General features: G+C 43.5%; 1 protein-coding gene across 5 annotated transcripts in view; it reads left to right on the top strand.

Annotated features, from left to right (window-relative positions):
- The window catches only part of KIF1B (kinesin family member 1B), a 150,803-nt gene that overhangs the window by 122,714 nt on the left and 4,352 nt on the right, over positions 1-23,737 (top strand). For all 5 annotated transcript variants that reach the window (XM_043922955.1, XM_043922953.1, XM_043922952.1 and 2 more), the window contains 14 exons: positions 1,125-1,233; positions 2,767-2,833; positions 3,485-3,569; positions 5,492-5,597; positions 12,064-12,178; positions 12,886-13,019; positions 13,777-13,838; positions 17,847-17,992; positions 18,167-18,406; positions 19,499-19,570; positions 20,593-20,714; positions 22,341-22,490; positions 22,774-22,966; positions 23,173-23,291. In XM_043922955.1, coding sequence (XP_043778890.1) covers positions 1,125-1,233; positions 2,767-2,833; positions 3,485-3,569; positions 5,492-5,597; positions 12,064-12,178; positions 12,886-13,019; positions 13,777-13,838; positions 17,847-17,992; positions 18,167-18,406; positions 19,499-19,570; positions 20,593-20,714; positions 22,341-22,490; positions 22,774-22,966; positions 23,173-23,291 — 1,720 coding nt within the window. The remainder of the gene's footprint in view (positions 1-1,124; positions 1,234-2,766; positions 2,834-3,484; positions 3,570-5,491; positions 5,598-12,063; positions 12,179-12,885; positions 13,020-13,776; positions 13,839-17,846; positions 17,993-18,166; positions 18,407-19,498; positions 19,571-20,592; positions 20,715-22,340; positions 22,491-22,773; positions 22,967-23,172; positions 23,292-23,737) is intronic.

Genomic DNA, 23,737 nt, shown 5'->3' with positions numbered 1-23,737 from the left:
AAAAGCTTCTGGTTTTGCTTTCTGACTCTTAGATGCACACCAGTAATCCCCTGTTACCTTCTTGAGTAGCATCATCACCAGCTTACCTGAAATTCAGCTAGGGTGAATAATGCCAACAGGCCATGCATAGTGCTGCAAGAGTCATAAAGCCCCTTTAGATTCATTGCATCAGTGGTTTCTCACAGTATCTTTTCAGATAGTAAGGTAATATTATGATCTTTATCTTAGAGGTGAGGAGACAGACTTCCAGTGTTAAGTGACTCAACCAGAATTTCAAAGCTAGTTAGTGGTCAAGTGATAATTAGATTCCAGGTCCCCAGATTCTCACACCACTACTCCCAGATTCGGAGCAGAGAACCCTCTTCGAATCGCCGAGATTTCAGGATTTCTATGTAGTGTTTCAAAATGCCCGTCTTATAGAATCTGACATTCTTGGAAGTACTAGGGTTTTGGTTAATGTACAGTACAGATAAGGACATGGAATTTACATCTGAAGAAAATGGGAACAGATCATTTACAGAATCCTGTGTCTGCAGGTTAGACCTGTGGTTCCCAGACTTGTCCATACACTGGAATCACCTGGGGGGCTTCAAACCTCTCAGAGGACTGAGCCTCATCCCTGGAGATTGTTCTTTAATTGGCCTGCAGGATGGCCTCGTTCGTCTTTGAGATCCCCAGGTGATGCTCATGTGCAGGAGGTTCAGGAACCACTGGGTTAGGGGACAGGTGCTCTCCACACACACCACACACAGTGAGACCCTCCCAATATCGTCTCTCCCATGTTGTTATGTGCTCTGCATGCTGCAAATGTGAGAGCCTCAGGAAGGTTTTTTAATGGCTTCGTGAGCACATTTATGCTGCACGAAACCTATGTTCTCATCATTGGATATTTTGTTGGGAGGGAGAGAGGGAGAAAGATGCTGACCCTCCGTTTTCCTTGTTCCCTGAAGTTAGAGGTACTCATAGAGTTGGTGAAGTGTCTCTGGGTCTCCTGCACTGAAATCTGTCCCCTGATTCTTGCTGCCTTTGCCAAGTGTGTCCTTGAAGACTGACATTAGAGAAGCTTGTATCTTTGCTGAGTAGACTTGGACCACATGTTAACATTTTCCAAAAACTTTTAAAAGTTCCAGCCACCAAGTTAAATACCATGAGCAAAACCAGCCTTGGCCAGAGCATGAGCAAGTATGATCTTCTGGTTTGGTTTGAGATCAGTGAACTGGAGCCTACGGGAGAGTAAGTCCCACTTTATATATTTTTAAATATGACAATTTTGCAAAATTAAAAAATGTAATTTTGAGTCTCTTTGTCTTCAGGTTCACAAAACGTCACATTCTAGTTTTGAACTGAATTTTAGGGGTGTTTATTCTTTGAATCAGATGTTTGTCAGAGAACTACCTAGTATTATAATTTACTTTTTTAAAAACTGTTTTCTCATTTATTTCCTCATAGAACATACCATATTCTTATTCAAATGAGAAAATCTAGGCTCGGAGATATTAAATAATATGACCAAGGAAGCAGTAGGGTGGGGTTTGAACTCAGGACTGTCAGCTTCCTTAGGACATCTTCATTTATTTCCACATTTTGTAACAGTGAACAATACTTACTGAGTAATTTAACTTATTGTTAGCAGGAGCATGGAGACTGGCACTTTGTTACGAGAGAAGACAAGCTACATACTGGGTTTTATCAGCAAACAAGCAAAGGGAGTCAGGAGCATATTGTGCACAATGGGGCCAGAGACTTATATCCACATCTCAGGGGCTTAGGGGACAGAATATTTCCGTAGACCAGGGTTTTTCAACCTCTGCACTGTTTGGGGGTGGATGATTCCCTGTGGTCGGGGGTTGTCCTACATGTTATAGGTATTTAACTGCATCCCTGGCCTCTACCCATAAAGTGCCAGTAGCCCCTCCCCTCCAGTTGTGACAATAGACATTGTCAGATATCCCATGGGGGCAGAATCACCCCCAGTTAAGGACTTTTGGCTCCAGTCAAAATAATCAGCATCGGCTTACTTTGAGCTGTGTTAGACTCAGTGGCAAATGTAATCACTGTTTATACTTGTCTCCGAAATGCTTTTGAAAAACACAAAAGAGACCCCTTTCCTGAAACAGAGGGAAGAGGCTATATCAGTTAAAGGATAGGGGATAAATGTTATCTTAACGATCCTCTGCTAATCATGCTGGGTACCACTATCATAGTTACTTCCAGGAAGCATTTATTGAGTTGCTGCTGTGTGTGAGGTTTGGCTCTATTGATCCTGTAGTAGTCGTCAATAGTGACATTACTTTAAGGAATTTGACTTTCTGTAGACAGATCCATAATGTGATTATAACTTGCATTACGACGGTGAAGAAGTTACAGTAAATGGTTTTCACTGAGTTAATTGCTTTCTGATTCTTAAAGATCTGAAATTATCTCTTCCTTATCTCCTGACACTTGCCATGGCAGTAATACATTATTTATAGAATATCTGTTAGACAGGGAGCTGGGATGGAGCCAAAAGGTGTTACTGCCATTTGAACACTTCAGTCTAATAAGGATGATGAGACATGGATACAGAGAAAGTTTTACTAAATGCAAATGACTGTGCGATTATATGTCCACTCCAGATGACAAGAAGGATGTGGGATCGGAATTTAGGAAAACAGAAACCACTGAGGGGTAGCACAACCAGGGAGGACTTTGCAGGTGAAGTTGCAGTTAGTTATTAGCACAAGCATCCATCTAACCTCTTTCTTTCGTATTTTTTTTTTTTTACAGGTATATCCCAGCCGTGGTGGACCATACAGCAGGCTTGCCCTGCCAGGGGACGTTTTTGCTTCACCAGGTACTAACAAAGGAGCCAAAAACGGCCTAGAAGGGAACACCAAAAAGAGTTAGAATAAGAAACAGCCCTCTGTTTCTCTGCCTTTTTATCTTCATTTGAAGGGAATTTGGAGGTTGGGAGACTTTGCTCTATCCTTTCCTTAAAGTTTCTCAAACCTTGGCTTTTGTGTATAAATACACATATTAAAAGAACTATTTTGAAAGAATTTGTTTAATTCAGTTATTAGAATGTATGCAGCTCCTCTGTGGTTTTATGCCATTTCACTCTGTGATGTTAAGAAACTGCTTTCACAGCCGGAAGGTTTTAATGGAGATAGACAAGTAAGGTTTCAGTGGACTGAAAATCTAGCCGTGAAATGCAGGTCCCTCTTTGGCAAATGGAAAGTAGTTTTAATCAGTGCTCAGAAGTCTTGTGAACCAGATGGGCTCACTCTGGGACTTACAGTCTGGGCATTGGTTCTTGAAGCTGTATCAGCACCTGGCTCTTCCTCAATCCCTCACCTATGTCCCTTGGTTCAGAATAACAGTGTGGACAGCATCCCATCTCTCTCCATACCTCCCCTTCTTGCCACACCAGACAATCCAACAAAGGGCAAACAAGAGGAAATAAGAGGTGGCCCCAGCTAAATTGCAACCCTGCTCCATTACCTAGGGCATACAGCGGAGGATCACAGTGACCATCATCCATGAGAAGGGGAGTGAGCTCCACTGGAAGGATGTCCGTGAGCTGGTGGTAGGTGAGTACGTTTCTTCAGATGAGCACAGGGAGCATGTGGAAGACTGTCCTGGAAAACATGACCATCGGAAGAGAGACTGAGTTCAAAAGTACTCTTGTTTCCCAGCTCCCTTCATAGGTTATGCAACTGCCATTATTTTTCTCAAGGACTGGGGGAGTGGTTCTGTGCCAGAGGCCCTGAGAAGGCCCCAGGGAAGCCTCTGCTCCTTGTGCACTTGTGACCTAGTGAGGAGCAGCGTGTGTATGTGTCCAGAGCTGTTTGAGGAGTGAGTACCAAATGAGGACAACTGAAACAGACCTGTGCTAGGAGAGTGGACAACAAAAAAGATCCAAGAGAACTGGGTTAGCTGGTAGGAGATGCTCTTAGTAGATTAGAGAGAAATTGGAGGGTTTTGTTTGTTTTCTTGCAAGCATTTGGAGTTAGAGTCAGGAATGTCTAATGAGCAAATGGCTAGAAACCTATGGCCAGAGAGAAGAGACAGAATTGAGGTGAGAGGAAAAGAGAGGAAAAGATTGAACCAACAGCATCAGCTATAGACTGAGAGGCTAAGGCAGGGGCCTGAACCTGTTTTTACCATGGACCCATTTGGCAGAGGTGAAGCCTCAGAATTATGTTTTTAAATGTAGAAAACAAAGTACTTGGGATTACTAAGGGAACAAATAATATTGAAATACAGTTGTTAAAATACTAAACAAATTTGTAACATAAGCTCTCTATTGATGTGTTAAATAAGCAGAGGGTCTAACCTGTGTCATTTCAAAGTGGTAATGAGTGTCATATAGTTGGCATTGGTGTGATACGAAAACACCTCTGATTTCTGCCTGGGACAAAGGTCTAAGTACTGCTCGGTCTGCTGTGGTTTGTGCCCTCCCCTCGTAATTGAAGGAAAGGCCCGTTTCCTTCAGAAGAGGCTCCTGAAAATAAAGTTGTGATTTTTTTCTCATGCAGTTTAGCCCTTCTGAATTTTATGCATAAACCTCTTGGGTACCTGCAGACCAAATGAGGGACCTCTGGAAGGATGGTTATTACTCTGTCCTATGGAGGACAGTGATTTTCAAGCTTTTCAAAATTAATTTTTACACACAAAAAAAGAGAGATGCTTTCTGACCAGAATGGGTGGTGAGCAGAGGCAGCAGGTATTAAGGCTTTTCTGAAACCCTATGGCTTATTACTTTTTTTAAACAAGCATGAAATGTGGCAGGTACTTTCCTGAATGCTCTAAAAATGTTAGTTCACATAATATAACATAACATATAATATGATCATAAAAATCTTTAAAGGGAGGAATTGTTTTTCCCACTTGGCAGGTGAGGAAAGTGAGGCTCAAAGAGGTTGAGCATATGCCCAGGCCTCACAGACAGTTAGTGTCGGAGCTGAGATTTGAACCCAGGCAGTTCTGCTCCAGAGACTGTGTTCTGAAACTCTGTGCACTGCTGCATACCCTAGTCTTAGTATTTGAAAACAGAATTGTCAGATGTTAAATAAGAAAGTGGTATAATGAAGTCAGTGGCTTAAGAACATTATAGAAGGTGAGTGTGGGGTGGATTGACCAGGAGAGACGTGAGAGCAGCTGGGAGACCAGTTAAATGACTGTTGCTTGTCTCTGATTAGAAGGGGATGACCTTCCCCTGATGAGCAGGGCAGTGATGTTGGAAATAAAAGTCGAGATGAATATGAGAAGGTCTTTGAACAATGAATAAATGTTCACAGTTAACTGAATGTGGGATGTAAAGGGGAGCCAGAATATGGAGAAGAATGGAAGACTAAGTATTCCCAGATTAGACTTGGAAACTACAGTTAACCAAATGACTCTTCTGGCACCTGAAATTACACAGCGGTCTGACAGTCTCATTTTGGCTTAATGGATCACTGTTTTGTTTTTAAATGTCCCCATGTCCTGGTTTCTTTCTCGTCTCTCTCAGGCCGGATCAGGAATAAGGCCGAGGTGGATGAAGCCGCAGTGGACGCCATCCTCTCCCTCAATATCATCTCTGCCAAGTACCTGAAGTCGTCCCACAACTCTAGCAGGTGGGCCACTGGGGCGAGTGATGAGTCAGCCCTGGGGGTTGATTACTTCACCATTAGATTCTTCATCATTAATGACCCCCCACCTTCTCACTTCAACTCCCTATTTCCTTCTCTGCCTATCCTGTTCTTCAGAAATAAATAACATAAATCATTGGAGACACTCATATAATATGTTACCCCCAGAGAATGAAAATGTTTTTTCCTTTGGGGAGTTTGAATGTTGTAGCACAATGTTAGAGAAGAAGCTGTAGCTGTAGTGCAATGATAGAGAAAAAGCAGAAGAAAACTCAGCATGCCACCCAAGGGTTTACATGTAGATTAACTGTGCCTAAGACTAAATGTCTTCTGTGAAGTGATTGCTGGAGAAAGACCTCTGTCTCTCGGCCTTGGGTGTCATGGAAACCTGCTCTCCAAGGTGTAGTGAACTCTCCTTTGTTCATCTTTGCTGCTGCCAGTGTTGGCTCAAGGAGTCTTGCTATTTCACTTATGCATTAAAGGCAATAAATTATTATAAACTTCTGACCAAGATTGGCTGCTATAAATAATGAATTTTAATTTTAAGCTAGTTTCCCTTAGAATTCCATTTTTAATCAAATAATGACAGAATGCATAAAGTACATAGCTATTCTGCTTTTCCGTGTCGGACTAGAAATAAACCTGCTGGGGCACGTTTCCCTCCCTGGGGAAGGAGTCTCGTCATTGTGCACAGAGGCTCCATGTCTTTATGAAGTGAGGTCTGGGGAACAGGAGTGGCTGTGTGTTCTAATGTGGATCGGAACACAACCTTCGAATTATGGGATTTCTCTGTGGTCTGTCTGCTCCTAAAAAGTTGCTCCCATCTGTTGGCAAGTGGGAGAGGAAAAATAAGATAAGAAGCAGAAGCAGAGTTAAAAGTTTGGGCCACAGTTAATTTCTTTCCATTGCTCCCTTGTGTTTCTGATTTGCAGGGGAATGAGGAAAAGGAAGCAGATGTGTGTTTGCTTTTTTGCCTTTTGGAGAAACTGGCGGGGACTGTGGGCAGAAAGGGAAGGTGACTGAGAGGGGTGTACATATGGGGCGGGGGATGGGTGATAGAAATAAAGCAGGCTGCTCTGATCTCCCTTGGCCTCTTCCTGGGCAAAATCTTGAACAACACCATTTCTGCAAAGTTAGCATTAATCCCACACAGCGTTCTCTCTGCTGCCAGACGTTTACAGAAAGTGTTCAGCTGGCATTCATCACATTTTCCTTGCAACTATGAGAAACATATCTTAACCCTCCCTGTGGTACTTGATGAAAGATGGTGAAACTTGGTGTTTCGTTGATGTGCTGGTTGCGCTGAACTTGCCTCCATTAGAGTAACCTTTACCAGTCCTTTGACTCATGCCTGGCAGTGGGTTAGATGTGTAGAAGATGAATTTGACTTTGTTAGAAGCAACTTATCTTGGCTTCTCCTTTGTTCAGCAACTGTTCTGCCATTTGGAACTCAGAGAAAGTCGTGGAGGCTGGAATCTAGCCTACAAGGAATGGGGGATGAAAAGGCCTTCATTCCAAGAGCCCCACAGGGCCCTGCTTGGCATCACCACCACCAGCAGGGACCTGGAGTCAGAATGACTGGCCAGAGACAACCTGGAAACTAACCCCATCACCCTAAAACTCGAGACTGCAAGCCATGTGGCAGAGCAGTCCTCCTGGGTTCCCTTACCCCAATGCTGCCCACCCTGGGGCCCCTTCCCAATAAATCTCTTGCTTTGTATATAAAAAAAAAGAACCACCTTATCTTTCCCAATAGAAGCTTAGAGTTAATTAATCAAAAAAGTTGCTAAAGTCAAGAATAATGAAAAGATACAGACTATAAACACTTATTTTAAAGTATATAGATGTACATAAATTTGTCAAGCTCTTGCTGTAGGGCCAAGGCCTTTTCTTTAATTGTAGGCTCATTTATTAGACTTCTGACTGTCTTTCTGACAAAGCCACACCCGTAATTTATCATCTATACTTTTCAATTTGGTGGAACTAGAAACTTATGAAGAAAATCTAAGTGCAAAATCCTTTAAACTTTTTTATCATGTATCACCAAAATTTTATTTCCCTCTTTCTTTTACATTCATCTCACCCAAACTTAATTGAACAGCTGTTTTTTTAAACAACTCACCATTATCAAGTCTTTTAAAGACATTCAGTTTAGTTTTCACACTTAGTTTTGTTTCACACTAAACAAAAATTCTTATTACTCTCATGTTTCAGTGGTTTATCTAATATTTAATTAAATTAGATCATTGTAATAACAAACACAATTGCATAGACAGGTTTGGGACCAAATACTACTGATACTTGAGAAGCACAAAACTCAGCTCTTGGGAGCAAATTGTCTGGGCCTAAGTCACTTCGGTCGTATCCAACTCTTGGTGACCCTGTGGACTGTAGTCTGCCAGGCTCCTCTGTCCTTGGGATTTCTCCAGGCAAGAATACTGAAGTGGGTTGCCATTTCCTTCTCCACTGGGCCTGTGAACTACCTCTTTATTTTAGAATAATGCTCAATGAGAAATAGATGTCAGTCTTTACATTCTAGGGTTGTGAAGAGCATAAGTTCATATGGTGAGTGGCTAAATGGAGTTTGGTTAAGAGAGCTTTTGTTCTTTCTGCCTAAAGGTTTAGTGTTTAAAGTTGAACTTACAGAACTCCAGTTGGGTGTATTAAGTATACATGATTAGAGGGCACTTGTGATACATTGATAGTGGAGCGCAGCTCACAAGAGCCATTGCTCCTTTTCTTCCCGGTCCTACATTTCTCTTACCTAATTGGTTTGCTTTTCTCATAACTCCACAGCAACTTCCTACCATTTCCAATAGGAAGTCACCTCCTAAAGGGATGTTAATCAAAACTGTCTCCCTTCCATGTCCAGCATTTCCTTAACACAGTGTCCCAGGAGAGGGACTCTTGTCATTGTAAGTCATTTATCAAACTGTGTCCCATGAAATTCGCTGTTAATTGTCCACTTTAATTCACTTTGCTTGTCAGCAAATTTGTGTTTTATATCTGTTTTTTTCTCTTCTCCTCTCTCTCTCCCTCTCTCTTTTTTCCTTTTTTTTTTTGTTTGACTTTTGCTGTACTAACGAAAGTTTTTTCTATGTTTTTGCAGGCTCTTTCTTGATAAGGATATGCCTAGGTATTTTCTGTTTTTTTTTTGCACATAAAGATTCTGTTTTATCAGAATGCTTTATGTCTTATGTTGCTTTGACTGCTATTGTAATTTAGTAGTTTTCCCCTTTGTAAACTTGTACCCACCTAGGAATAGAGCAAGACCTTACTCTGCAGCCTTGTGCCCTAGGTTTTTCTAATGCATGTATAGTTTCATTTGCAGGTTCTTAAATAATCTGTAGAGTTCATAATTATTTTCTCATTCCATTTAGTAAACTTGCTCATTTTATTCTTATGCCACATCAAGTTTTCCCCTTCCACATTGCAAGGTAGAATGTTACTGCCCTCATTTCATATAGAATCTCAGGCTTGTGTGATTGTTCACCTTTTTCTTTGTTTTGTCCTGTGTTGTATCAGAGACCAGTTTAGTTATTTGGGTAGCTGAGTCTGTGAGGAATATTTTTTATTTTTAAACATTTCTCTTTGTCCTGTCAGGACTACTTGTCTCATTTATTTTCTGCTTTTAGAATAGAAAAAAATTCCTAGTTTGGTAGTGAAGGAAATTTCCTCCCATCTCTCTCTTCATCTGCTTGGGGAAATAAAACTTAAGGAAGTGACACATAACAGTATAGCCTGAATGTTTTATTAAGATGCATACACACAAACACCCATACAACACACAAACACACACTGCTTTTGTTTAGAATATCTTGAGAAATCAACCTGGGGTTATTTCCTGACCACCTTAAAGCCATACAAGACCTCATGTTTTAGGACTCAGCCCTGTTTCTAACTGCCAGTTCTCTTGCTCGCTTGAGTCCGTTGACATTACTCACGCATCTTGGTTGTAGTTTGTATGACCTCTTCTTAAGAACTGCCACCCTTGGTGAATATTTTGGAAAAAAATGTGCAGCCGTAACTCCCAAGCACCAAACAAAACAAAACAAAACAAAAAAAAAAAACACCTTTTTCTCCCCATCCCAATACAGGGAGATTTTAGTGATGTAAGAATTGTTCTATGTTAGCCAAGTTTCTATCAGATAAATTTCTTCTTTAAGTTAAATGAAAACCAAACAACAGGAATGTGAAGAGGCTTTCTCACACAGATTCAGAACACTTGCCTCATTTGAGAGGGAATCGTGAACTGTAAATCCTGGCCCCAGGAAGCGCAGGTTCTGGTTCATTCTTAATGAGTCCAGGCAGCAGGGCTAGGAATCGCTGTCCGGTGTCCCCAGGGTAACACACGCCCTCACCCTAGGAAGGGGCTTTACTTGACCTCAGCACAGGTGGGCCCAGACCTGCAGGGCCACAGGTAGGCCCCATTCCAGGTCCCTCAGCAGACACTGGGACACAATAAAAGAGCCGTCTCAAGGACAGAGCCCTCAGTGGCTTCTGCTGAAGTAATGGATTCCACCACCCAATGTCAGAATTTGGCTTAAACCAAGCTAAAATTTAGATTCGATCAAAATAGGGCTCTGTGGGTGCATAAAGGGCTCTCTGCTGAGCCCAGGGACAGGGGAGGGGCTTCTGTCATCCTCCGTGGTTGCTGTTTGGGTCTCTTGGTTGCTTCATCCATCTTTGTCTTGCTGTCTCTCTGTCCCTTTGGTGTCTGTGTAGAGAATTTTCTTGACCCCTTACGCACTACCTTAAGAGCTAGATCTTTGCAAGAATATCATGTACAACTGATGACCCTTGAACAACACAGGCTTGAACTGTGTGTGTCCACTTATGTGTCGATTTTTTTCAGTAGTAGGTACCACAGCACTCCGTGATCCGTGGTTGGCTGAACCTGCGGAGGCAGAACCTTGGATATCGAGGGCTTACTATAAGTTATATGTGGATTTTTTCTTTTTTTTGGCTGTTCTGGGTCTTCATTGCTGCACAGACTTTCTCTAGTTTGGGCGAGCAGGGGCTCCTCTTTGTTGCAGTTCCCGCTTCTCACTGCGGCGGCTTCTCCTGTGGAGCACGGCCTGTAGGCACTCGGGCTCAGTAGTTTTGGTGCAGAGGCTTAGTTGCCCTGTGGCATGTGGGATCTCCCCAAACCAGGGATCGAACCCATGTCTCCTGTGTTGACAGGCAGATTCTCCACTACCACTCAGACCACCAGGAAAGTCCTATACACGGATTTTTAAGAGCATGGAGGGTCATCCCCCTATCCCCTGTTGTACAGGGGTCAGCTGTACTTCAAGATGACTTACAACTGTACTTCTAGAAGCAGCTACAAGATGAAACTATCAGGCTTCAAACACTAGCACTCAGAATGAGGTGTGGTTACAGAGTTCATTTAGAAGTATTGTTTTCTCTGATTATTTCTGGAGAAAGAAGCACAGAGCTGTGTTTAGAGAGAAGATATGCCAGCTGTTTGCCAACATCTAGAAAAGACAGCTGCAGTGAGATTACCATTTGGGAAGGAGTGAGGTGGAATGTACTGGTCAGGGAATAAAGTGTGCAAAACTCCAGTTGTATCAGGTGAGGTGTGTTACATGTCCAGAGGATGTGGTGCTGGACAGCCCACTCTGTGAGGGTCTCTCGGGGGTTGAGTTGGGAGTTGATCTCTGACACTGCTGTTGAACTCAGGATGGTGTTTCAGGTGAGACCTGCTGAACTGGAAGGTTTAATGTCAAGTAGGGGCTATGGTGTTTTTACTGGGAGGAAAAAAGAAAGGTATTAGGACAGTTTACAAAATCAGTTTATGGATGTTTACTAAATAATCAAACTTCTAGTTGTTATTTGAATGTTAGATTCTTATGTGGATTTTTGGAAAACTGATAAATAGTAGTTGGCTAGCTCTGGTACTAAAAATCATTTTCTTTTACTGAAATGTCAGCTAAGAATAACCTCATATTTTATTTAAAACAAGGTTCTCTATACTGTCTCTCTCATCAGTCCTCCTAGATGTGTGTGTGACGTTTCTGAGGTTCAGCAGGATGGGATTGAGACATGAAGAAAGCTGCTTCAAATGATTGAACCTCTGCTTCCTGCCCTCGTCACTGACTCATGGAGGAGCTCACTTAGTCTTTCTTATTTTAGTTTCTGTCCATACTCATTTCCACTTTTCATCTTAATTCTTTTGATTGATCTCACTATGTTGATGTTTATAGGCAGGGAAAAAACAGGCTTGTCAAAAAAAAGAGCATAGCTAAGTGTTCCTTGACAACAGGTGGGGGCAAGAGGCTGGAGGCTGACCTTTTTCTCCCAGGAGATGAAGGTCCTACTGTGTTGTCAGAGTTCGGGAAGTTGGAACTGTGGGTCGCTGTAGCTTCTGCAGCATTTCTGGTTGTGGCAGTACCTGCACTTAGGTGCCTGCAGCTTTAGGTGACCCCTCTTGCCTTTTCGACTGTAGGACCTTCTATCGTTTCGAGGCCGTCTGGGATAGTTCCCTCCATAACTCTCTCCTTCTGAACCGAGTGACACCCTACGGCGAAAAGATCTACATGACCCTGTCAGCCTACCTGGAGGTGAGAGGACCCACAACTTGAGTTGCCGTGACCTGCCCGCCCTGCACAGTGGGCAGGTCACAACAAGGAAGTGGGGAGGAACGATGTGACTGATTTTGTCTTCCTTTCTCCCGGCTCATCCTTAAGTTACTTATCATATTATACTTTGCTAACTACTCTGGTTATATTAGGTTCTGTTCCCAGTCTCTAGTTAATCAAAAAGTCGCATAACTTCTATTTCATTTTCAGTTTTGGTAGCCTAATCCCCATCCTTCAGAGAATGCATGATTTTAAGAAAGCAGCCTCTTGTTTTGGAAGTTGTGGATGGAGCCTAGTAGTGGTTAACATCGCAGATGCTAGAACTAGCCTGTCTGAGTTTAGGTCCCTATGCTGTCACTTAACTGCCTTCCTGTCCTTGGATGAGTAATTTCTCCTCTGTGCCTCAATTTCCTCATCTCTTGAACAGGGGTAATGATAGTATTAATAGCATTTACCTAAACAGTGCTAGGCATGTGACAATAATAAATATCAGCTGCTGCCTACAGAAAAAAACTGAAAAAATTTTGAGAAAATAAATGCACCTACAAGGAATACCGCCTGACCTTACATGTATTGTTTTCTGATTTGCTGTTGAAATAAATTGTTGGTAGAACCCCCCCACATCTGGGACCAGCTTTCCAATGCCATAGTGCCCAGACTGTGGTCACAGGGGTTCTGTCTGCTTTCAGCTGGATCACTGCATCCAGCCGGCCGTCATAACCAAGGACGTGTGCATGGTCTTTTACTCCCGGGACGCCAAGATCTCGCCACCACGCTCGCTGCGCAGCCTCTTTGGCAGCGGCTATTCAAAGTCACCAGACTCGTAAGTTTTGGAGACAAATGTCTCCTCGGTTTGGCGGGCCCCGTACAGAGTGAGCGGTCTCCTAACTGCTGTTTCCAGGGTTCTCGGCCTATAAACCATTTGGTAGCTGACACCTGGAGTGCAGTGAGGTAAATGTTGGCATTTAGTAAAATATTAATAGTAAATGATGAGTAGTAGTAGTAAAGGATGAGTAGTAAAGGGAGGAAGGCATGTTCCATTGTGAACACTTCTCCAACAGTTCTGCAGGGACCGAGTGTTCTTTTAAATGTCATTATTATTATTTCCAACAGCTTACTGTTGGGATGTTCTTTTTCTTAAGATTTATTTGTGTTTTAGATACATAAGTGTACATCAAGAATAATACAGTGACTACTTGTGCATCACCACTGAGCTTAAAAATGGTTTTTAATGCAGTAGAAGGTTCAGTCCCCTTCCTAACCACACCCCCAGAAGCTGGTGTTTATCATTTTCATTCTACTCAGACCTTTACCCCCTCATCTCTTCTTTCTTGTGGTAAGAATAGGCAAAATTCAGTTTTCACATTTGTATTATACATTTTCCAGTTTATCATTCAGTTTTTTCCCAAGTTCAGAATAGGAGAAGAACAGCGACTAATGAGAGATGTCTGTAATTTTATTTGAGGGTGGGTTGCAATTCCAGTACAGGAGACAATGTTTTAAGCAGAGAGAATTGAGATTCTTCTTGTTTTTGTGCTGTTTGAAATTAAGCAATTGTTTATTTGTTTTAATTTACATAGCAATCGAGTCACTGGAATTTATGAACTCAGTTTATGCAAAATGGCAGACACAGGAAGTCCAGGTAAGCTCTGTGGATCAGGGAAGAGAGAGTTACCTTTGCATCTGACCACAGTACTCGATATCAAAAGTTTACCCCACCCATGCAGGATGGATATACATTTTTGAGACACCAGTTATATTTTACAAGCCACTTTGGTGGTGATGGTGGGAGTTACCATTTTCTGAGTTACAACACTGTTTGCTTTATGACATCCTATACAGTTATAAAAACTGTATAGAACAGAGTGTTACTAGGCTGTGGAATATTATCAGTATAACAAATTCAAGCCTATTTTGAGAATTCCCTGGCGATCCAGTGGTTAGGACTCAGTGCATTCACTGCTATGGCCCCAGATTCAGTCCCTGGTCAAGGAACTAAGATCCTACACGCCCTGAGTCATGACCCCCCTCCCCGCCCCCACCCTCCCAAAAAAAATCAAGTGTATTACAGTGAATCTGGTTTGGAAAACTTCAGAACCATTTCCCTTCCTACCTTAGCCCCAAAGGTAACTCGACAGTGTGACTTTACAGGTGCTGTCAAACTAGAATTTGAACCTCCTATGCTATAGAAAGACAAATTATTATTAAGCTGAGCTTGTTATGTGTCCCTTTTTATGTCTCTCTGGACTGCTGTTATTCCTCCAATGTGGTGGCCTTAAGCAGCCCTCTGCGTTTCCATGTTTGTGAAACTGGAACATGGGCTGAATCATGTCAATGTATGACAAAAACCACTACAGTAAAAAAAAAAAAGTATCCTTTGTTGAGGAATGGTGCTGGAGTGATTGCTACAGTTAGTGACCTCTGAGGTGATAAAAAGGTAACTCCGTCAAGGGAATATTATAATTTTTAATGGACATTGATAAATAAAATGCCTTTCGATTAATATACAATGTTTCCCAAAAGATTCCAAATTACATTCCTGTGCTATTCCAATTAATAGACATTAGAATTAATATGAAAGAGATAATGAAATGTTTTCTTCTAAGATTAAAATAACCTATTCTCTTCTGTTCCTCATCTGATTCAAATGCAATAGAGTATTTCTCCAAAAAAAAAAGAAACTGGAACATGGACAAAAGTATGGGTTTTTCAAAACATTTAGTGTAAGTTTGAATCATTTTAGAGAACATATGTGGAAAAGAGACTGAGGCCCACAGATAAGAATGGAGATAAAAGGAAGATTCTGAGTGTGAATCTAAGTCCCATAGCAGCTAATTACAGTGTCTAGAGAATTCCTTCAGAAATTTTTAAATTAACATAAATTCATGTCTTTTAAGGGCTTCCCTGAGAGCTCAGTTGGTAAAGAATCCGCCTGCAATGTGGGAGACCCCAGTTTGATTCCTAGGTGGGGAAGATCCACTGGAGAAGGGATAGGCTACCCACTCCAGTATTCTTGGGCTTCCCTTGTGGCTCAGCTGGTTAAGAATCCACCTGCAATCTGGGAGACCTGGGTTTGATCCCTGGGTTGGAAAGATCCCCTGGAGAAGGGAAAGGCTACCCATTCCGGTATTCTTACCTGGAGAATTCAATGGAGAAGTCCATGGGGTCGCAAAGAGTTGGACAAGACTGAGTGCCTTTCACTTTCATGTCTTTTAAATTTGAACCAGTTTTAAATTTGAAACCAGTTCAGTTCAGTTCAGTCGCTCAGTCGTGTCCGGCTTTTTGCGACCCCATGAACTGCAGCACGCCAGGCCTCCTTGTCCATCACCCACTCACGGAGCCTACCCAAACTCATGTCCATTGAGTCAGTGATGCCATCCAATCATCTCATCGTCTGTCATCCCCTTCTCCTCCTGCCCTCAATCTTTCCCAGCGTCAGGGTCTTTTCAAATGAGTCAGCTCTTCGCATCAGGTGGCCAAAGTATTGGAGTTTCAGCTTCAGCATCAGTCCTTCCAATGAACACCCGGGGCTGATCTCCTTTTGGATGGACTGGTTGGATCTCCTTGCAATCCAAGGGACTCTCAAGAGTCTTCTCCAACACCACAGTTCAAAAGCGTCAATTCTTCAGTGCTCAGCTTTCTTTATAGTCCAACTCTCACATCCATACATGACCTCTGGAAAAACCATAGCCTTGACTAGACGGACCTTTGTTGGCAAAGTAATGTCTCTGCTTTTTAATATGCTGTCTATATTGGTCATAACTTTCCTTCCAAGAAGTGTCTTTTAATTTCAGGCTGCAGTCACCATCTGCAGTGATTTTGGAGCCCCCCAAAATAAAAATCAGCCACTGTTTCCACTGTTTCTCCATCTATTTGCCATGAAGTGATGGGACTGGATGCCATGATCTTAGTTTTATGAATGCTGAGCTTTAAGCCAGCTTTTTCACTCTTCTTTTTCACTTTCATCAAGAGGCTCTTTAGTTCTTCTTCACTTTCTGCCATAAGGGTGGTGTCATCTGTATATCTGAGGTTACTGATATTTCTCCCGACAATCTTGATTCCAGCTTCTGCTTCATCCAGCCCAGTGTTTCTCATGATGTACTCTGCATTTAAGTTAAATAAACAGGGTGACAATATACAGCCTTGACATACTCTTTTCCCTATTTAGAGCCAGTCTGTTGTTCTATGTCCAGTTCTAACTGTTGCTTCCTGACCTGTATACAGGTTTCTCAAGAGGCAGGTCAGGTGGTCTGGTATTCCCATGTCTTTCAGAATTTTCCACAGTTTATTGTGATTCACACAGTTAAGGGCTTTGGCATAGTCAATAAAGCAGAAATAGATGTTTTTCTGGAACTCTCTTGCTTTTTCGATGATCCAGAGGATGTTGGCAATTTGATCTCTGGTTCCTCTGCCTTTTCTAAAACCAGCTTGAACATCTGGAAGTTCACGGTTCATGTATTGCTGAAGCCTGGCTTGGAGAATTCTGAGCATTACTTTACTAGCGTGTGTGATGAGTGCAATTGTGCGGTAGTTTGAGCATTGTTTGGGATTGCCTTTGTTTGGGCTTGGAATGAAAGCTGACCTTTCCCAGTCCTGTGCCCACTGCTGAGTTTTCCAAATTTGCTGGCATATTGAGTGCAGCACTTTCACAGCATCATCTTTTAGGATTTGAAGTAGCTTAACTGGGATTCCATCACCTCCACTAGCTTTGTTTGTAGTGATGCTTCCTAAGGCCCGCTTGACTTCACATTCCAGGATGTCTGACTCTAGGTGAGTGATCACATCATCGTGATTAACTGGGTTGTGAAGATCTTTTTTGTATAGTTCTTCTGTGTATTCCCGCCACCTGTTCTTAATATCTTTTGCTTCCATACCATTTTTGTCCTTTATTGAGCCCATCTTTGCATGAAATGTTCCCTTGGTATCTCTAATTTTCTTGAAGAGATCTCTAGTCTTTCCCATTCTATTGTTTTCCCCTATTTCTTTGCATTGATCACTGAGGAAGGCTTTCTTACCTCTCCTTGCTATTCTTTGGAACTCTGCATTCAAATGGATATATCTTTACTTTTCTGCTTTGCTTCTCACTTCTCTTCTTTTCACAGCTATTTGTAAGGCCTCCTCAGACAGCCATTTTGCTTTTTTGCATTTCTTTTTCTGGGGATGGTCTTGATCCCTGTCTCCTGTACGATGTCATGAACCTCTGAAACTAGTACAACATTTTAAAAAATCAATGGGAAATAATGGAGGCAGAAACAGTTGGTCATCTACCATCTTGACTGAGCCATGAAACATGAGGGAGGTGCATATAGTCCTTTCCAACTATTTTCCCCTGAGTGTGTTTTTATATATTTGAACCAATAGTGTGCAGAATATTTAATCTCTGTGTTTTCACTTAACATAATATCTAGCATTTTCTCAAGTTGCATTACCAACTTCATAATTATCTATGAATATAAAACTCAGTTTTAAAAGAAGTTCAGACAGTTGCTTTGGAGCAAAAGAGATACATTTTTATTAATAATACCCCATGTATCTTGAGACTCAACTGTCCTAGTATGCCATATGTATAAATTATTCATTCCTTTTGAGCTAAAATTAGACTTGGGTTTTTCTGTGGGAAAAAAAAAAAAGTGGCTTTCTCTTATCTCAGGCATGCAGCGGAGGAGAAGGAAAATCTTGGATACTTCAGTGGCGTACGTGCGGGGGGAGGAGAATTTGGCCGGCTGGCGGCCCCGGGGAGACAGCCTCATCCTAGAGCACCAGTGGGATTTGGAGAAGCTGGAGCTCCTGCACGAGGTACTGGGGGGAAGGCAGGGGCGGGCGGACTCTGGGGCGAAATGCCCCAAATATCATCTTATGCTCGGCTGCTGCCTGTGACCAGGGCTTGGCAGTTCTCCGTCACAGTGGAGGTGTGATATAATACTTTGCTTATTAAGACCTTGATGAGCTTGCATTTGCTGGTCTTCTTAGGTGGAGAAAACCCGCCACTTTCTGCTGCTCCGTGACAGACTGGGTGACAGCATCCCCAAATCCCTGAGTGACTCGTTGTCCCCCAGCCTCAGCAGCGGGACCCTCAGCACCTCCACCAGCATCTCCTCTCAGATCTCAACCACCACCTTTGAAAGTGCCATCACACCCAGCGAGAGCAGTGGCTACGACTCAGCAGACATTGAAAGCCTGGTGGATCGAGAGAAAGAGCTGGCTACTAAGGTGGGACTCCCTGTCTCTGCTGAGCACTTCCCTCTGAGGCTCTGTGAGCTAGTCTTTCTGTTTTCTCTTTTGCATTTTCATCTTTCTTTGAGGGTCTCTGATTCAAGGCCTGTGCTGACACTGTGAATATAGGAGTAAAGAAGACTTAATTTCTACCCTTAATAAGTTTACAGGCAAGTGGGTGGCTAGCTTTTAATAGAGGTGTGATCTGAAATCCTGTGGGAGGCAGAGGAGAGGCCTGCCCAGGAGGGCACTCATGAGCTGACCTTGGGAGGATACACAGGCGAGAGCCAGCAATGTACTGCATGACCAGTGTGAGGGAATCCGTGCAGGAGAGGGACAGGAGATGGAGTTGGGGAAACAGGCCAGGGCCAGATCACGAAGAGGCTGGGTGCTGGACTAAAGCATTCAGAGTGACCTGGGAATGCTTCAAATGGGTATTTGTGTTTTAGAAAGATTTCTTTGGCAGTGCTAAAGAGGCTAAATTTGTGGTGAGGAGACTAGAGGCAGAAAGAATTCTTTATTTCCATAATCCAGATGAGAAATGATCAAGTTTTTTAACTATGGTGGGAGTATGTGGGATGAAGAAGAATCGTGAGAGAGATGTTTGGAAGGTAAAATCCACATTGTTTGTGCCTGGATACCACGGGAGCTGGCAGAGGGCTTGTTTGCATGTGGGTCTGGGCAACTGGCTGACAATGGAATATAGAAAAAAGAGGGAGTCTGTGATTGTTTCAGTAATCGAATGGTCATCTAGTTGATTTAGGAACATGTCATCTAGAAATCTCCATGCCTGTTAGTACCAACACGAGTTGAGAATTAGAGATGCCATTGCATTCTTAAACACTTTAAACTGTGGTGTTTGCAGTAATTCACTTTTGCAGTTTTGAGAATGGCTTTTTATCCACTCCTATTATCATCTTTATTAGGCAGGTCCAAGGCTTCCCTTGCTATATACCTAGCTAATTTCCCAGGTTATTTGAGTAGCACCTGAGCTCCACTGTGGGTCTTAGGCATGTTATTTTCCCTCCCTGCTTTAATTCAGGGCTTTGTTTAACCATCAAAACTTACTCTTCTCATTCTCTTCCCTAGTGCCTGCAACTTCTCACCCACACTTTCAACCGAGAATTCAGCCAGGTGCACGGCAGCATCAGTGACTGCAAGGTGAGCAGCTCATGTTTTCTGTCCTCAGGTTCTGCTGCTTTTAGGTGGCTTGAGATGGGCCTGGTGTTATGTCTGAGGATATCTGACATATCTCCTCCTGCATTTATTTATTTACTTTTTCAGTCAGAACACTGACTTCTGAAGATGAACATATCCTTCTCTGTCTCTTAGACCAATTACCAGATGGGAAACATTTGGCTTTTCCCTGGATCCCTTGGAGAAGAATATTCTGTTGAGGGTGATATGTTATTATGTAGCAGGGCACAGCAAGTCCTGAGGCTCTTGGTGGCATGAAATTTTGTTGTCCTTGACAGAGAGTGAGGTGAACACTCTCGAGAGAGCTTCTGCTTCACTCTCCTCCCGTCATCATCCCCTTTCCTGCTCTTCCCTAGACACACCAAGCTTTCCACCTTGGGTCTGTGTACACGGCCTGTTTATTTTTGTCTGGAATAATCTTCCAGATAGTCCCATGATTAGCTTCCTTAGCTATTTCATCTTTCTGCTCAGATATTGCCTCCTTGAAGTGAATTCCTTTAACCATCCTCTGTGAAGCCAGCAGGTCTCTGAAACTTTTTAATCTGCTTCCCTGCTTTCTGTTTTGCTGTAGCATTGATCCCTGCCTGACACTTCTTAAAGTGTTTGTTGACTGGTTGATTCTCTGCCTTCTCCATTTAGAATGTAGGCTTCAGGAGGGCAGGGCCCCTGCCATGTTCTTAGAACAGTACCTGTTGTTCTTAGTGCTTGGCATGCATAGACAGGGTCATTTAGTCAATGAAGCAGGCTATCGCAGTATAAAATGCAGGCATATTTTATAAATATGAAAAGCAAGCCTTGCCTCTTTTGTAAATATCTTTATTCCTATTGTGACACTTAGGCCATAAAATATTTGTAGAAATTGTTTTCTTGAAAGACCCGAAACACAGGAGATGTGTGAATGTAAGGTCCCTGGCTGCCAAAGCTGCTCGCTGCAGAGGTCCTTGTGTCCATCTGAATCTCACTTGCCTTGCTCTGTTTTCTTCCAGTTGTCCGATCTCTCTCCCATCGGCCGGGACCCCTCTGTGTCCAGTTTTAGTAGTTCTACCCTCACTCCCTCCTCTACCTGCCCCTCTTTGGTGGACGCAAGGAGCAACTCCTTGGATCAGAAGTAAGTACCCAGACTTCACCGAGAGAAGCTAATGTGAGAACCAAGGTAAAAGCCAACCTTCTTCTTGCTCAGTGGTTCCCAGCCAAGGGCAGCACCATCTCCCAGGCAGCACTGGAAGATATGTGGGGGCCTTTTCTGGATGTCACAGTGGCTTGGAAGGTGCTCCTGTCACCTCTGAATGTCATACCTTCCTAAATCTCTGCACCATATCACTGACTCCTCTTCTTCATCCCCCTTTGCTTGATTTGTTCTTCAGTTCACAACCCTGGTTATCTCCCCATTCATATCAGACATGGGAAGCCCCATCTAGGGAAAAATATTTTGAAATGACTTTGGAAAAAATATTTTAATGACACAGCCAAATATATAGGTAAGAGTAATAGAGACCAAGTCTAGGTCTCATGACTTAATCATTATAATCACTGCTGTGCTGTTGCTGTCAGTCTCCTTCTCCCTGTCCCCATTTGTTATGCTTACCTGTCTGAACCCACCTGGTTCTCATCCAACTGTCTGTCTTCCTGTATCAGTACTGACACAGTGGGCTGCAGAAAACAGCACAACAGGGTGATTTAGTTGAATTTCACTGCCATCAACTGTAAGAAATTATTTATATGCCACTAAAAAAACTTCCCTGTTGGCGCTAGTGGTAAAGAACCCACCTGCCAATGCAGGAGACCTAAGACACATGGATTTGATCCCTGGGTTGGGAAGATCCCCTGCAGGAGGGCATGGCAACCCACTCCAGTATTCTTGCCTGGAGAATCCCATGGACAGAGGAGCCTGGAAGGCAATGGTCCATAGGGTCACAAAGAGTCAGACCTGACTGAAGTGACCTAGCACCTAGTGTGCAAGAAAGCCAAAGCACTGTCACTGCAATGTGACATGCCATCAATTATAAGATGTATCCCAATTCGAGAAACACTGAAGTGTGAGAAAAACGGGCTTTTTGGAGTTAGTGAGATACAGTTGACTAGACCAAGCTGATCTATAAAGATAACACAGAGCTCAGGAATTGTCTCTCACAGCAGCTTTGCTCCAAACGATCACATGGGAGCCCAGTTCTTATTTGTTGTGTGCTCCACTGGTCCTTCAGGCAGTGGTTCTGACTTTAGAGACATCAACCTCATCTGGGAGGCCTGTGAGAGCCCAGATGGCTGAGCCCCATCCAGGGTTTCTGATTCCACATGTCTGAGCTGAAGCCAGAGAATCTGAATCTCTAACACTCTTTTCAAGTGAAGTTGATGCTGCTGATCAGGGACCTCACCTTGAGAACCCCTGCCCTAGGTGCTGCCCTTGGTGTGGCCTGGGGACTAGACAGGAGCATACCAGGGAATGGTCTTTATACTCCTCAGCCTACTGTTCAGAGGGCTTCCGGACAAGAGGGAAGACTGAGAGACTCACTGGTCATCAGTGAGAATTTCCTTTGTGTTAATAACTGCTGAAGGATGACACCCAGTGGATGTAGGATTAATTACCTTTTGGATGCCAGCTCTGTCTTCTTAGCCAGGCTCTGAGGACCTGATATTTGCAGGGTCCCTGGTGTTTGGGGAGAAGCATTGTTTTGTGCATTGACCTCATGGACGCTCTTGGTACCCTCTTTATTCCTAACCTCTGTCTCTTTTCAAGGACACCAGAAGCCAATTCCCGGGCCTCTAGTCCCTGCCCAGAATTTGAACAGTTTCAGATTGTCCCACCTGTGGAAACGCCCTATTTGGCCCGAGCAGGAAAAAATGAATTTCTCAATCTTGTTCCAGATATTGAAGAAATTAGACCGGGGTGAGTACTGTATGGAACAGAGATGCCAGGTATTAGAAGACAGATTAGCAGGAATTCACTTCCAACTGTTATGCTCAAGTCTAATGCAGATGGACCCAGAATGCAGGATCGGCACTGGGTTCTGCTCCAGGTGTATCTCCGTCCCCCTCATCTGACATGGCCTGCCAAATAGATCATTGCCTGTTTCCTTCAAACAACGTGGCCTCAGTCTGTTTTGATGGCCTTCAGCTTATGATCACTTAATTTTTCTGAGGAACTAACTTCTGCTGACCTGTCCTTTCAGCTCAGTGGTCTCCAAGAAAGGATATCTGCATTTCAAGGAGCCCCTGTCCAGCAACTGGGCTAAACATTTCGTCGTGGTCCGTCGCCCTTACGTCTTCATCTATAACAGCGACAAAGACCCTGTGGAGCGGGGCATCATTAACCTGTCCACAGCGCAGGTGGAGTACAGCGAGGACCAGCAGGCCATGGTGAAGGTCAGTCCTGCTCTCTTCGCTGTTCATCGCCGTGCACGGCCTGCCCTTTTGAGTTCTGAACTCTGTCGTGTATTGCAGAATATCTCTTTTGTGTTTGGTGTCTCTGAACCATCCATGTGAAGGGCCGTGTGCCCTCTGAATGTAGCAGGTGGCCACCATTGTTCAGTATCCATGGGAACCTTCTTGTTCTCCTGGGTCTCTTCCAGACACCAAACACCTTTGCCGTGTGCACCAAGCACCGTGGGGTCCTTTTGCAGGCTCTCAACGACAAAGACGTGAACGACTGGTTGTACGCCTTTAACCCGCTCCTTGCAGGCACAATACGGTAAGAAGCTCTTCTTGTGTTTCCTTCCTCTCCTTGGCTGTTGGTTCCAGGGATGTCAGCATAAACAGGAATGAAAGCCTTGTTGCGAACATGTTTCTCTGGTTACATTTGAACCCAGTTAATCTGTTGCTTCGACTTGTTCTTCTTAAGGGGGCTGCAGCTAGAGGCTGTGGGACTGAGTAAAGGAAAGACTGGGAGAACCTTAATGGTCACCAGTGTTCACTGTGCAATCCAACCTCAGACCCCGAGAGGGGCCTCTGTCCCAGGACCCTGAGTGAGAAGGACCATCGGCTGACCTGTTTGTCCAGGGGCCTAACAACTGGGCCTGCAGTGCAGGATGGGAGGACGAAGGACATGAAGGAGGGGCACAGAAAAGCAGACCTACGGGGCAGGGCCCCCTGAATCCCAGCCTCCAACCCTGTGTCTATCTCATCCTCTCATCCCTT

Source organism: Cervus elaphus, chromosome 14, assembly GCF_910594005.1.
Source record: "Cervus elaphus chromosome 14, mCerEla1.1, whole genome shotgun sequence".
NCBI lineage: Eukaryota > Metazoa > Chordata > Mammalia > Artiodactyla > Cervidae > Cervus > Cervus elaphus.
This window is presented reverse-complemented; position numbering and strand designations above follow the sequence as displayed.